Consider the following 14,850-nt stretch of genomic DNA (forward strand, 5'->3'; position numbering starts at 1 on the left):
CCCTCTAGACTGCCAAATTTTGGATTCATTTCCATTTTTTCATATCTTCATCATTTCTTGCTCTTCTTGTTGAATATGAATATCTGAATTAATTGTACTTGATCCATCTTGTAACTTGAGGCTCCATGGAGTCACTCATCTTGATTCAATTTCTCCCCTTTTTCTTTTTCCCCTTTTTTCTTTTTTCTCATTTTTCCTTTTTCCTTTTTCATTTTTTTTCTTTTCTTTTCTTTTTTTCCTTTTTTTCTTCTTTCTTTGCTGGATGAGTATAAGACTTCAATTTCTTTGAGCGTCTCCTTTTCCTTTTTGTCATTTTTTCTTCTTTAAGTATAATATTTCTTGACAGAATCTGAGTTTATTTGGTTTCTCAGAACTTTCCCATCCGTTTTTGCCAAGATCAACGCTTCTCAGGAAAATGCATTTTCTACAACATAGGTCTCTTCTCAATTAGACATTCGTTTCCTACAGAAATCTTTATGTATAGGCAATATTATATCACACTCTCAGAACTCTCTCGGATGTACTTTCTGTTCGTGACCTTTCATCATCCATTTCTGATACATCTGCCCATGGCAAATAGTTTTCAATTGGTTCTCATCAATAAGGTTTAATTGATCGAAATTGGATACATTCAGTCTTCTCCAATTTTTCTTCCTTTAGGATACAAAATAATGGGATCTCAACTTCAATTGGTAATATTGCTTCCATCCCATAAGGTGTTGTCCCAATAAATGTTCGCACAGTAATTCAATATGCATATAAGGCAAAAGGTAGCTTCTCGTACTAATCCTTGTAAGCTTCAGTGGTCTTTGTAATGATCCTCTTAATGTTCTTATTTGCTCCTGCAAATGCCCCATTCATCTTTGGGTGATATGATACTGAGCTGGCGTGCTTTATCTGTGGTCGAAGTTTAGTCATTTCATACATAAAATTCCTTGTAAAAAGAGGTATCTCTAGGGGGATGAATATTCAAGATTAACTTTATTTACATGAAAAATGTAATTAATGCATGATATATTTATTTCAATCAATCATTTTTTTGAGTATGCTTCAATCACTCGAAATCATCTTCAATGAGTTGGTCCATGATGCCCCATCTCGTCTCTTCTTGTAGTAAGATTCACGAATAATTGAAAGTTTGGTTCTTTTGAGATCTTTTGGTTTATGATGGTTTTGTGTTCGGAAAGACAAATGTGTGACTTTTGAAGTCATGTATATAGTATCATCAATCAACTCTACCCGAAAAGGTAAACATCTGGAGTGGTGTCAAAAACAGGTGGAGACACTTCTTCAGAATCTTTGTAGTGTCAGGATTTGGTTTGAGTAATTGGCATTAGATGGGATATTGAAGATATAATTTTACCACTTGCCAATAGATCTATAACTCTTGAAAAATTAAAAGAATATTTAATCTACTTGATACTTAATAATCTCAAGATTAAAATTTGACTCCTTGCTCATAACCATAAAAGAAACACATATTTATTCATTGCACAAAAGGCGGAGAAAGGAACAAAAAACATATTTAAACAAGATGCTGAAAGTAGAAAGGTACTACAGTGGTAGATATTAACTTCCACTTGTTTATCTATCATGCCTCATTATAATGTTAGGTGTGTAATAGGACTAAGGTTTTTTGTCCTCATTTGCCCCCCATTTCTTGATCATCTTCTGTGTCAAATTCTTTGGATAAACTCTCAAGTGCACAAATCTTTGCTTCTTCCTGATCAGTCTCTATCATCATCTTCTTCTTCCCCGAGTGGAAATTGGGCTCAATTTTATATTCAGAATAGCTTCCTTTGGTGATGAAAGTTTTGTTCTGATTCTGAATGCATCTTGCAGCTGTGATTGGAGTAGTATTCACTAGACTCTTTATATTGCCCACTGCTTCACTTGTCCTCGGAACATCTTATACAAATGTTTGAGGTTTCTTCAGAGTTACATTTTTCCCATTCATTCTTAAACTGGTGGGCCAATCTCGAATTACCTCTCTTTTCATTTTTTCTTTTTCATTCTTTAGTATCAAAGAAGTATCAGGAGTTGAATCTGTCATACATACTTCATATTCCTTAATTTTGCCTTTTTTCTTTTCAATATCTTCTGCTGTATGATCTTCATTTGCCTTGACCGTGTTAATTTCATTTTGGGGTTTGAATCCCGGTTGTTTGATCAAAATGGATTGACTGTTAACATCCACTCTTATGGTTTTATGAACCAAAAGGTCTTGAACTTGTCTTTTGAAGTTACCGCAATTCTCGATGGAGTGTCCTCGGATTCCAGCATGATATTCACAAAAGACTTTCTCATTATACCATTTTGGGTAAGGAGGCAACAAAGGCTTAGCCTGACATGGGCCAATAAGATGGGCTTTGAGTAACTCAGGATATAACTTGCTGCATAAAACTGAAGGAAACTTGGGTAGAATTTCCCCTGACATCACTGTCACATTACAATTATTTTCTTTGCTTTTTTGAAGAACTTGTGACTTACGATCTAGATGTTTGCTTTGTTTAGCTTTCTTTAATGGTATTGAAATTTCTTCTATGTTTCTCTTCAACCTGATCTTTGTCTCATCTTCTGGGGTTATACCCAATTTTTGGAGATTTATCAAATTTCCACATTCCTTGGTAAATTTCTGGTCATTTGTTTCCATTGCATCATCTACATTATTCATATTCCTATTCAAATCTTTCACAACAGGATCCTCTAAGGGTTTCTCTCCATGTATCACAACATTCATCAGGTTCATCAGCTTGGTCATTTGCTCTTTTGAATCATCTTGAAACTTTTTTGCATGATCAGTCATTTCTTGTTGAGTCTTGATAAATTGTTCTTGCAATTTCTCAATTCTACTAACCCTTGCTAAAATCTCATTCATGGCTATTATCCTTTTTTAGGAAGACCAAATTAACTCCACTTTGATTCTGTCATGGAATTCTCCACGAATTATTCCACGTTGTCATGATTAAATGCATGTAAAATAGTTTGAAATAAAATGTAATTATGAAAATGTAAATATAAACGTAAAAAAAATGCAAATGTAAATGCAAAATGCAAATGCAAATGTAAATATGTGAATGTAACAATAAAAATGCAAATTGTATAGTGCAAAAGCAAATATAAAAGTATAAATGCAAAATGAAAAATGCAAGGATGCAAAATGCAAATGTATGCATGAAAAGGTGTTACTCAAAAGTGATCATCTTAGAAACAGATTTCATTGAACACAAAAGTTTTGGTACATCAAACAAAACTTTACATATAGGGATATCTTTCACTTCTAACTTCTCCAAAGCCCAGTTAGTTTCCATTGAGTCTTCAATCTGCTTCATCTCCTTGTAAAGTCAGCTAAATCTATCATTTAAGAACCATATTGCTTGTCTGGACTGCAACTTCTTCCATGACATTTTCTTTCATATTCTGTGTCATTTCTCGGAGTTGCTCATTTTCCCTTGTAAGAGAAACTTTCTGTCCAAGAAGTTCTTGAACAAGATACCTCATATATGTTGCAGCTCTTTTTCAGCTTGATGACCCCTGTTATCCATTCTTCTGGGGTATTTCCTAGGCCAGCATTTTGAAAGACTTGACTGATCTTCTGAAAATTTTCCTGCATGGTTTTCATTTCTGTGCTCAATTTTTTGTTTTGGTCGTTCAAGTCCTTCAAATAACATGCTTGAGCTTCATAAAAACCTCATCCACTATGAATGCCCTGACTGATGCTCTTACCATAGACTGCTTTTGGTATCAATCTGGCAGAATCTTTGTAGAGTACTTTTGGTATTAATATAACAGGATCTCTGTGTGCATTGCTCATTTCTATCTTCAGAGTTTCTTCAGGATGTCTTTCCTTGGTCGCATCATATTTTGTTTGATCACAAAACTTTTTGTCCATTTACGATTTCTTTCCAATTTGATGAACAGTCTTTCAAGTCAACACCTTTTGATTATGCCATGGTCATGCAATGCAAACAAAAGAAATCAAATATAAACAAGTTTAAAGCAAACAATATGTATGAAAAAAATGAGAAGTGAAAAAAGAAATTGGTTAGTACCAATTAATAGAAATAAAAATTCTATCTATCAATGTATAAATCTTAACCTCATGCTTCCTAGTTCCATGCTTTGTTTGTAAAAATTAACCTAACAACATGATTTATAGTTCGCATGCATTTATTAAAAGACAAAAAAAAATTAGAACTTATTTTTCCTTTGTGTACACCTATGAACAGAGGTTCAGTACTATCTTAGATCAGGTGAATTTCTAGGGTTTATTATATGCAGAGTTTCAGTTCTAGGAGTAAAGGTACTCGAACTGTCCTTGTTGATGCCCCCTTGGGCTATCAAACCCTCAATCCTAGTCCATTACAGACTTAAGCGGATCGAGTTCAATTCGAGGGGACACATTTCTCTATGCCTGACACGGAGAATAAATTTTCACGAAGACATAGAGCATATAAACCCCGAAAGTTACTTGCTAGGTCTGACACGGAGAATAAATTCTCACGAAGACGTCGCTTTCACTCCCACTTAAAAGGGACAAGCTCAATTATAGAGCTTTATGTTATGCAATGTAAGTGTTGTGTGTGAGGAAAAATGTTCAAAACTCTAACAAACAAATAAAATAATTAATACCTGAATAAAATAAAAAGAATATTAATAAAATAATATAAGTAATAAAAAATTTGAAAGAAAAGAATTAAAAATTAAATATATGAATTTTTAATTTATAATTAATAGAGACAATTTATAATTGATTTTAAAAGTTTGACCAGGTCCCCAGCAGAGTCACCAAGCTGTCGTAACCGGTTTTCGTCCGGGCACGAATTTTTACTTGGCGGAAAAAGTGATATGAATAAATAGTTTTAAAATGTTTTGGGAGTCGCCATCGGCCTTTTGGGTCAGGTAGGTTGAATACCTTAAAATTATCTTTTAAAAGAGTTTTTAAGAAAACATCAGTTAAAAGATAAACTGATCTGCGTATAACCAAAAATTCATTCTTTTTTAGAAATAAAAAGGGATTCGTGGTCGGTTACGTTTAGGGAAGGATTAGCACCCCTACAACGCCCAAAATTGGTACTTTTTAATTATAAATTGTCTCTATTATTGGAAATTTAGAAATTCAAAGATATATTTAATTCATAATTATGTTATTTCAAATAATTTAAAGAAAATATATTAATATGTATAAATAAAATATTTATTTATTTAGAAATATCAGAAAATGACTTCTAGGTGTTTTAAGACAGCTCTTTTCTTCGATATTAAAAAATAAAATAAATAATTAAAAACATTTTTTTAAAATAATTTATTTTAATATAATAATAATGAAAATAATAATTTAAACATATAAAAATTAAAATATAAATAATGAGTAAGATAAATAAATTTAAAAATAAGTATAAAAAAGCAATAAGACTTATAATTAACATTAGTGACTAAAACATATAAAATTAAAATAATATAAAATATTAAAATTTATAGCCCTTATTTATAGTATTATAAAAATATAATTACTAATGATGTAATTAAACCTAATTATTAATAAGTGATTAAAATTATAATTATTAAAATTAAAGACTCTAACTCGAATAATAAAAAGATATAAGTGCTAATAATGTAATTTATCCTTATTTAATTAATTCGTGTTAAAATGATAATTACTAAACTATAAGGGACTAAATTAGGTATTTATCCTAAATATATATATTATATTATGTAAAGGACTAAAATAAAATGAAATAAAATTACTAGATCGAATTATAATATATAAAAACATGCTATAAGGATCAAATTGAAACTTTTTAAAGTTACAGTGGCTGCGGGAATAGTTTATCCGAAAGCAAAATTACAGATATACCCCTCCCCAAAACGGCGTCGTTTGGGAAGGGGTATATAATCCCCTTCCAGCTGGCTCGAAGGGCCAGCGTTTCATTTCTCTTCTTTCTCTTCTCTCTCTAACTGAGAGAGAAGAGAATTCTCTCTCGCTTCTCTCTAGCTGAGGGAAGCCAGTCATCGGCCGGCAGCCGTCTGCCGCCGTAATCCCCACCGCCAGCCACCGCATCCGGTGGCTGAAAATATCATTTTTACACCAAAAATGTAGATTGGACCGTCCTAATGACGGTTCTGGTGTCTTTATTCCTTAAATGGCTCCTGATCGGAGTAAATCTAAGAAAATACCTTTGGTTTTCGAAGGTTTTCGGTGACGCGTGGAGGTTCGTATGAATTCCGGTGATGGCGTGGCTTCCTCGGTAAATATCTCTCCGTCTTTTCCTGATTATTTTAGTGTTTTGTGGTTGCTGGGTTGCTTTGGGTTCTCCTGTTGTTCTCCCTGTCTTTCGGTTATCCTCCCTTTTTTTTTCATTTTTGCAGGTACGATGGCTTTATAGCTATCTCGGTCGCTTGCTCGGACCGGTCTGAAGGATGAAAAGTTCGGTGAGTCACCAAAGCTAGGCTGGTGACTCACTGTAGGGAAGGCTGTTGGTTGCCATCTGGCGTTCTGGAGTGTTCCTTGAGGCGGGGGCGTGGCAGCAAGGCGTCGGCAGCAACTGGTTGGACCATCTGACTTGGGAATTGTCGGCAGAGGCGGCTGTTGGGAGTTCTTGGAGGCGGCGGCGACGGCAACAGTGCTAGGGTTTAGAAACCCTAGCTGAAACCCTAAATATTTAGGGTTTTATTTTGGTCTGGACCGGTTTTGGTTGTTTGTAACTGGGCCGGTCCAGTTTTCATTTGGCCTGTAATTATTTTTTAATAATAATAATAATAATAATTATTATAATAATAATAATAAATAAATAAATAAAATAAGTAAAAAAAATTAGTATCTTCACCATCTTTATTCGCTTATAGTATTTACAGTCATCTTCAAGCTTGGAACTTTTGGTTTGGATATGGGGGTTCCAGGGAAGCTTCAAGTTGATGGAGGAGTGTTGGAATCCGATGCCAAAAAATGGGTCATTGCCGGCATCTCTTTACGAGCTCCATTGAAGTCTATTTACACTATTCCTGTTGATCATCACAAAGATACAGAAACCGCCATTAATGATAAAGAAGAAGACGAAGAAGAATCATGTTCCAGTTCCACCACTCCAACGGGACAGGAAGCCAGAATTCCGACGTCGTTGACATGTCCACCTCCTCCGACGAAGAGAAAACCTACTTTGAAGTGTAATTACGGGGGTGCTAGAGAGTTCTTTACTCCACCAGAGTTGGACACTGTCTTCATACGCCGCCATGTTTAAAGAGTTAACGAATTGCATAAAAGTTCTCTACCTCTCTTGTAATGGGCTTATCATGTTTTTTTATTATAGGTGTTTTTTTTAATGGTAGTGACCACTAGAAGTTTACGTACAGATGGAATTCTTTGATGAATAACATGTCGAAATGTAACTTCTTTTACCTTTTTAGATTTTATATCTGTAGTAGTAATTAACTAGTTTTTTTTCTGGCTTGTTAAATCTCTTTAGCACTCTATGGGGTTAATTTATTTTCATGTCGATGAGGGGAGACACATGCAAGTCAACATCTAGCAATGGTTCTACACTTCTACAACTTATGCCAAAAGTGGGTAAAAAGAAGAAAGTGTCGTTATATTTCTTTCGGATTTTCTCGTGATCTCTTCCGCAAATAATTATCATAATTAAAGTCTCCCAATCACTATTTGCAATGGGTAAAGAAGACAGTAGAAGGATGTTCCAATGTACCAGCCCATTGACTGAGACAAATTCCCACAAAACACTTGGCATACAAGACCCACTGTGGGAAGTCTCTGCACATTATCTCTTGTTTTAGACTTTAAACTTGGCATTTCACTGCCCCATCACCCACTTCTAACTCTTAAGAAAGTGGGAAGGTTCTTTGTAATGCTCTTCACTTTTTTCCATATAACTCAATATAAGGGGACAGAACACGTGTTGTAAGTAATGAGTTCGAATCCTATGCAAGCTTTTTTTATTAATATAATACGATTATAAAATAATAGTTTTTAAAAGATAATTATTAACTATTTGATATTAAACACTCACATTTCTTATATTTATAATTTTCGAACCTTAAACCTAAAATAAATAATAATTCTTTTACTATCAAGATTATTTAGTTCATGTCCTATGCAAGGGTATCGATGGACGTTAATTTACTCTCAATTCCAATACCCCCTTAAGTTCTGCAACACCAACAATGTCACTTGCATTTGAATATGCATCTCTATTTCTCATGATAACTTTATACTGCTAACTATTAATCTATACTTATTATTGATAATATGAAATTTCATCTTAAAAAAACTTAAACCAAGCTTTATGGGGATCGGAGCTATTTGATTGAAGCAATAATATTTCAATTTTTGGATCATATTTATTTCATTAAACTACACCCAATAAGTCAAATACATAGTGGCGTTATTGGAGACCCACATGGGATGTGGGTGGCTACTTTGTCGTTGAATGTTTAAATAATAATAATAATAATAATTATTATTATTATTATTATTATTATTTAAAAAGGAGCTTTCTTTCAAGTAATACATTCATCTTGAGTCTCTTTCACACTTGTACTGTTGAAGGAGACAAGGGGACAATGGGGTAAATCATGTAAGAATGTGCTGAGAATTAAGAGAGTACAAAGATTTACTACATTATCTAAATTTACATTATACAAGGAAGTACTGCAATGCGGCGTTTAAAAATCGATTAAAATCGGTGTGATCGATTAAATAAGTGATTGGTTAAAATTTAGATCGATTATATTATATCATTTAACTGGAAAATATTATCAAACACAATAACATATTAGGTACCGCTTATATAATGTAATAGGTAGCGATTATATAATAAAATAGGTTAATTACTGGAAACATTATCAAGCACTATAACATATTAGATACCGCTTATATAATGTAATAGGTAGCGCTTATATAATAAAATAGGTTAATTACTGAAAACATTATCAAGCACAATAACATATTAGGTACCGCTTATATAACGCAATATGTAACGCTTATATAATAAAATATATTAATTATTTAATTTGTTATTACAATATATTAGGTAAACATCAAAAATATTATCAATGATAACATAACCGGTTATTTACTGGAAACATTATCAAGTATAATAATGTAAACGGTAAAAAAAATAGGCGCTACCTATTACTTTAAACTACCTACCGGATATGTTGAAAGTATCGATTCCATTTAAATAAGTATTGACACTTTTGGAATTTAAAAGAAAAGCAGTAATAGCGCCTATAAAGTATCGTTACTTTATAAAAATGTATTAATACTTTACAATATAACAGGTAAAACTATGACAAAATCAGTTTCATTATGACAAAACCGATAAAATTTACCGGATATGTTGAAAGTGTTAATCCTTTTTATAAAAATGTATCGATACTTTACAATAAAACAGGTAAAAAATATGACAAAACCAGTTTCATTATGATAAAATCGGGAAAATTTACCTAATATGTTGAAAGTATCGATCCTTTTTTTACAATATAACAGGTAAAAATATGACAAAATCAGTTTCATTATGAAAAAACCGGTAAAATTTACCTGATATGTTGAAAGTATCGATCCTTTTTATAAAAAGGATCGATATTTTACAATATAACATGTAAAAATATGATAAAACCAGTTTCATTATGAGAAAATCGGTAAGATTTACCTAATATGTTGAAAGTATCGATCATTTTTATAAAAAGGATCGATACTTTATAATATAACATGTAAAAATATGACAAAATCAGTTTCATTATGAAAAAACCCGTAAAATTTACCTAATATGTTGAAAGTATCAATTCTTTTTATAAAAATATACCGATACTTTGTTGAAAGTTATGTAATTTATGTTTCAAAAAATTTTAATACTGCTTCATGTTTTCCATCTACAATATTAATTTAATAATTTCATTTACACAAAAAATTATTTGATTGTTTTGATATTTTATAAAATATTATTTAGAATTTAAATTTAACAATTTTAATCAAAGATAATAAAAAATATGTAATATCTATGTTTATTATTTTTAATTTAATAATAATATATATCGTAACATAAAAATAAATCATTAGACGCGTATAATTACTAAATTAATATCTTAAAACTCACTCAAAAGATAACTTTAAATTAATATTTTTCACAGTGAAATTATATATATATATCTATACTTATCGATAACCAAAGTTTACTGGTTACCAAATTTTTTAATAATTTTTCATATTTTCTACCTAAAACATTATTAATCTGTCTACATAATAAATAACAATAAATTAAATTTATTAAATATCTTTTAATATATCTGATAATGTTATATATTAACCGCATTTCCGGAGAGAATCCCACGTTATACATACAGAACAAAGGAGCGATTAATAATCATCGATTGTTTTTCTATTTAATCTTTTTTATGGTCAGCTTTGAATCTGACACATGCCACCTAGCTAAAGCTATACAAACAGACTGTCCAAATCTCAGTGTATTCATCACATAATATCCATCATAATTTATTGCAAATTATATCCGAATTCATTAATTATTTCTAATTTTAAATGTAAATGTAATGATATGTGATGTGACACATTTGGGTCACTCAAATTCCCATGCTAGCCCTCGTCACCTAGGACCAGTGTCAAAGTCCTAATTGGACCCAAATTTTGCACCAAAATGCCACTCATTGTCCCCTTTTTCCGACTATCAGTTACCCAATTTTCAAAAGCATGCCCACAAATCACAAAAATAAAATCTAAGCCTCGACAACCCACCAAAATGTCTTACTTAAACTGAAACCACAAATTGAAATTAAACAAACCTCGACACCGTCGAGTTTAATTCATGTTGTATTCATTAGGGTGTAAAGGTAAATTTCAAATTACAAAATAATATCAGCATACATGAATGTTGAGTTCTTCTGAATGAGTGTTTATAACCGAGCGGTAGCTAATATTATATTAATTAAGATTTAGAATTTAAAACTTTAAATAAATCTTAACATTCATTTCGATGTGTCTTGAAATTAAATTTTTTAATTTATACAAATCAAACTATCTTAGTATTTAAAAAATTATTTTTACTCTTAGAGATTTTATTTTAATCATGACGTCTGTATGAATATATGAACATTCAATATTAAATAGTTGAATAATACTACATTATATTCAACTCTTACTAATAAAATAATTGTAAATATTAAATTAATACGAACCTTTGATAATTACGAGAGTTTTTTCTCAATAATTTAGAGTGATTATAAAATAATATCTATTCAAAAAAAATTATTAATTAACTATACACACATCATATAAATATAATTACTTAAATTGAGATTCTTTGAAAATAGAGACTGTTATTCAACAGTTACTTGAGTAAAAGATCGTTGAAAAAGAGAACTCCATTTATAATGTACCATATAGTAATTATAAAAATTATCATTTTAATTTAAGATTTTTATTAAAAGGATATTACTATGTACAATGATAATGAAATTAAAAAATCAGAGTTAAAATGCTTATCATGCGAAAAAAATAATAATTTTATAAGCAATATATAAATGATGTTAAATATTTTATTATTTATTTTTAAATCTATTTAAAAATTATTTTATATTATAGAGTTCTTCTTTAACATTGCAAGGATAAACACATGATTTTATGTTAGAAAACGAACTTTTAAAATTTTAATAGGAGATGAACTTATAAAAAATTAAGGGACAAAAATAATTTTTAATATAAAATACATAAAAAAATTAAAATATATAGTAATTTAAATTTTTTAAAAAGAGACTATCTCCGCCCATCCATTAGTCCATTACTGTAACAATGTATCAAATAATTCTATATTTATGACATGATTTTGCCTATTCTTATAGTATAACTTTATTTGTCTTTGGTATGCTTTTTTAGATTTTTTTTGTCGTTTGATTTTTTTTGTTTTTATGGTTAAATTTGATATCGATGTGACTGATCAAAATGATATTCGTTTGTTATCCTATAGATCTTCTATGTTTGGACCTCGAATTAAATTTGATGTGCAGTAAGTATTCGTACATAGTTTTCTCACGATACTTGACTCTAATTTTATATTTTTTGAAGATCTTTTAGTAGTTTAATCTCATATTGTGATTCGTTTGACATAATAATAAAATATGTCAGTATCTACCTATTGTGTGAGGTTTTTTTTTGGAATCTTTTACCTTTACTTTGATCTTTATATGATTTTAAGTGGTCAATTTTTTATTTTAATAATTATAAAAATATATATAATTATACATTTAGTTTACCAGTTTAGTTATACACTCTCATTCCAATTTTAGATATTTTTATTCTTAATAAAATTAATTACTTTAATTTATGTAAAAAAAAATCAATGACGTCACTCTAAATGCTGCAACTACTGCCTGTAGATACAAAAATGTGATATCTATTAATCTTACTTTAAACACTTGTTTTCTTCGTCTAAAAATGAGAAGTAAAAAAACATTAATGTGTGTGGGCTTTGGGGACAAAATTTTAGCAGCCACCCAAATCGTTTGGGCTTGACTCTGCTTTAGAAATTTAGTATTATTTCTCAATACATATTAAAATGTTAAAGTTGCAACAGTAATTATATAAAAATATGAGCACACAAGATGAGTAGTAAAATGTTCAATTTCCATTCTTTTTCTCATTAATTACAAACCCAATATTCTCTTGAGCATCGCCACTAGAGGAAATATTCAATGTCCATATAACCAAAATGGAAATATTCACAACCAATTTTATGTCCACTAAAGAAGCATCTAAGTATTTTTGAACAGTGTATAATAGTTAAGCAAAGACCTGTCACCTTTGACCAAACTATTCTTTCTTCTTTTTCTAACCGACCCAAATGTGTATATTTGTCTCAAACCAAATTCAAGGTGCATACATTTGCCTCTGTGGATGGACTCCGGCGTGATAAAGGTTGAGCTGATATATGGCCCCTGTCACCAATTCTTTCAAATTGGGATGGTGCGCAACCACCGTCCGGTCTGCCCCCTCGATGGCATTCAAAACCCTAGCTTGTTCCAAAGCTTCGTTATCACCACCCCATGCAGCTGCGCCCTGTCACCGCACCTAAGCAATCTCATTAGAGGTGGAACACCGTTGAACTCGATTATCGACTTGGAATGATCCATACAGAGGAAATTATCTGGACATGCAAACTTCTGCAATGCAATGGCAGCTTCCACTGCCACTTCTTGATCCTTATTATCGAGCTGTTTCACCAAAGGACCGATTACTCGAGTCTCCCTAGCTGGGAAAGTCCTTGCCAATGAACCAACCGATTTTATAGCAGGGTCTTGCAGTGTAGGACTATCTAATTCCTTGATCAACCTCAAAAGCTGATCAATAACAGCCTTAGCAGCAGGTAAATTCGTCTTAAAAGCCGCACGTCTAAGATCGGAATTGGATTCTGCAGCAGCTGTAATCTCCATTATTGCCATCAAACAATTATATTGCAATTCACCTTGTTCTCTCTCCACCAACTTCGCCAAGCAAAGCAATCCTTTTGTCTCGGTTATCCTCCGACTATTCGAGACACTCCCTTTAGCAAGCAACCATAATGATTCAGCACAGTTAATTTTCAATTGAATTTTAACTTCAGGCTTCTCATTTTCCCTTTCTTTCCTATGATTTCCTCCCCTACTACTCCCTTCCATATGTAAATTCGAGTACGAATAAGCATACGGTCTATAACTATAATTCCTTGAATTCGTTCCAGTTGAAGAAAATTTCTCCAATTCTTTATTTATCTGAACTATAGAATGAATGTTTTGCTTACCCAACTGTGTCTTAGAATCTTCCACAAATATTTCGAACGACAACAGAGTCACCAATGGCCTAATCACATTCTCTCTGGCGAAATCCTCCTGAGCTAGTGGATCATGCTCCGCCATTGCCGCCACCAATTTCGCTACCTGAATTTGAACTTTCATCGGGGAATCTCCCAACACTTGAACCACAATTGGAACCCCCATTTCATCAACAATACTCCTAACTCTTCCCTGCTCGATCGCTAAAACAAATAGCGCATTAGCCGCCGCGATTTGGGCTTCCGGTGAGGAGCTTTCTTTAAGAAGTTTCAACAAAGGAGGGATGCCTCCTTCGACGGTTATCTTTTTGTTTCTGTCGTTGTCCCTCGCGAGGGAAGTGAGGTTATTAGCGGCCTCGATTCGATCGGTCAATTGGCCCATTTGAACGGTGGCGATGTAAGACCAAACCCATGAAATGATCGGGTCGTTGCTGGCGATTGGAGGGAGGGAAAGGAAGATTCCGCTAGCGGTTCCATTGTTCTCGGTGTCGAGGACCCCCATGAGCCACCACATGTCGCCGATGGAAGCGTCTAGAAGGACAGACACTTTGCGAAAATCGGTGGCGCTCGTAATCCTCACGACTCGCCGCAAGATGCTCTGGCGCTTATACTTACGAACTAAAGTGAGTGTTCGCTCTAGATTCTTCGAAACCTCGGAGACTACCGGCGAATCGGGCGTTCGTAGAGGGACTGGACCGAGGTGGTGGACCGGACTAGGGTTCAAAGCATTTGGGAAAGCCGATCTACTTGCTTCCCGACCTCCGCACAATCGACTTTAAACGACTCCGCCTCTTCCGCCGCCGCACGAACCCATTCAGCTAGCAAAATCGGATAAGACAACTCATCCTCGATTCTGTTCTCCTCCGCCGATCCCATCAACAACCTTAACCAGATGAATTCAAAAAATATATATAAATAAAGGTTAATACGTGAGCTTGGTGAGCGAGTCAAGAAGTAGGCAAATCAATCAGCTGAGGTGCAACGGACGTTTCTGTAGCAAGTCTTGTACTCTTCTAGGTAA

At 32.6% G+C, this 14,850-nt stretch overlaps 1 protein-coding gene and 1 pseudogene across 1 annotated transcript; one reads left to right on the plus strand and one right to left on the minus strand.

Moving 5' to 3' along the window:
* Positions 1-667: 667 nt before the first annotated feature.
* On the minus strand, positions 668-14,850 carry LOC120148970 (annotated as a pseudogene).
* LOC120148975 (cyclin-dependent protein kinase inhibitor SMR6-like) lies at positions 6,860-7,238 on the plus strand. The gene has a single exon (XM_039161924.1). It carries the CDS (start codon positions 6,888-6,890, stop codon positions 7,236-7,238), a length of 351 nt encoding a protein of 116 aa, XP_039017855.1. The 5' UTR covers positions 6,860-6,887.

The sequence above is a fragment of the Hibiscus syriacus genome, unplaced genomic scaffold (genome assembly GCF_006381635.1).
Source record: "Hibiscus syriacus cultivar Baekdansim isolate YM2019G1 unplaced genomic scaffold, ASM638163v2 tig00110988_pilon, whole genome shotgun sequence".
NCBI lineage: Eukaryota > Viridiplantae > Streptophyta > Magnoliopsida > Malvales > Malvaceae > Hibiscus > Hibiscus syriacus.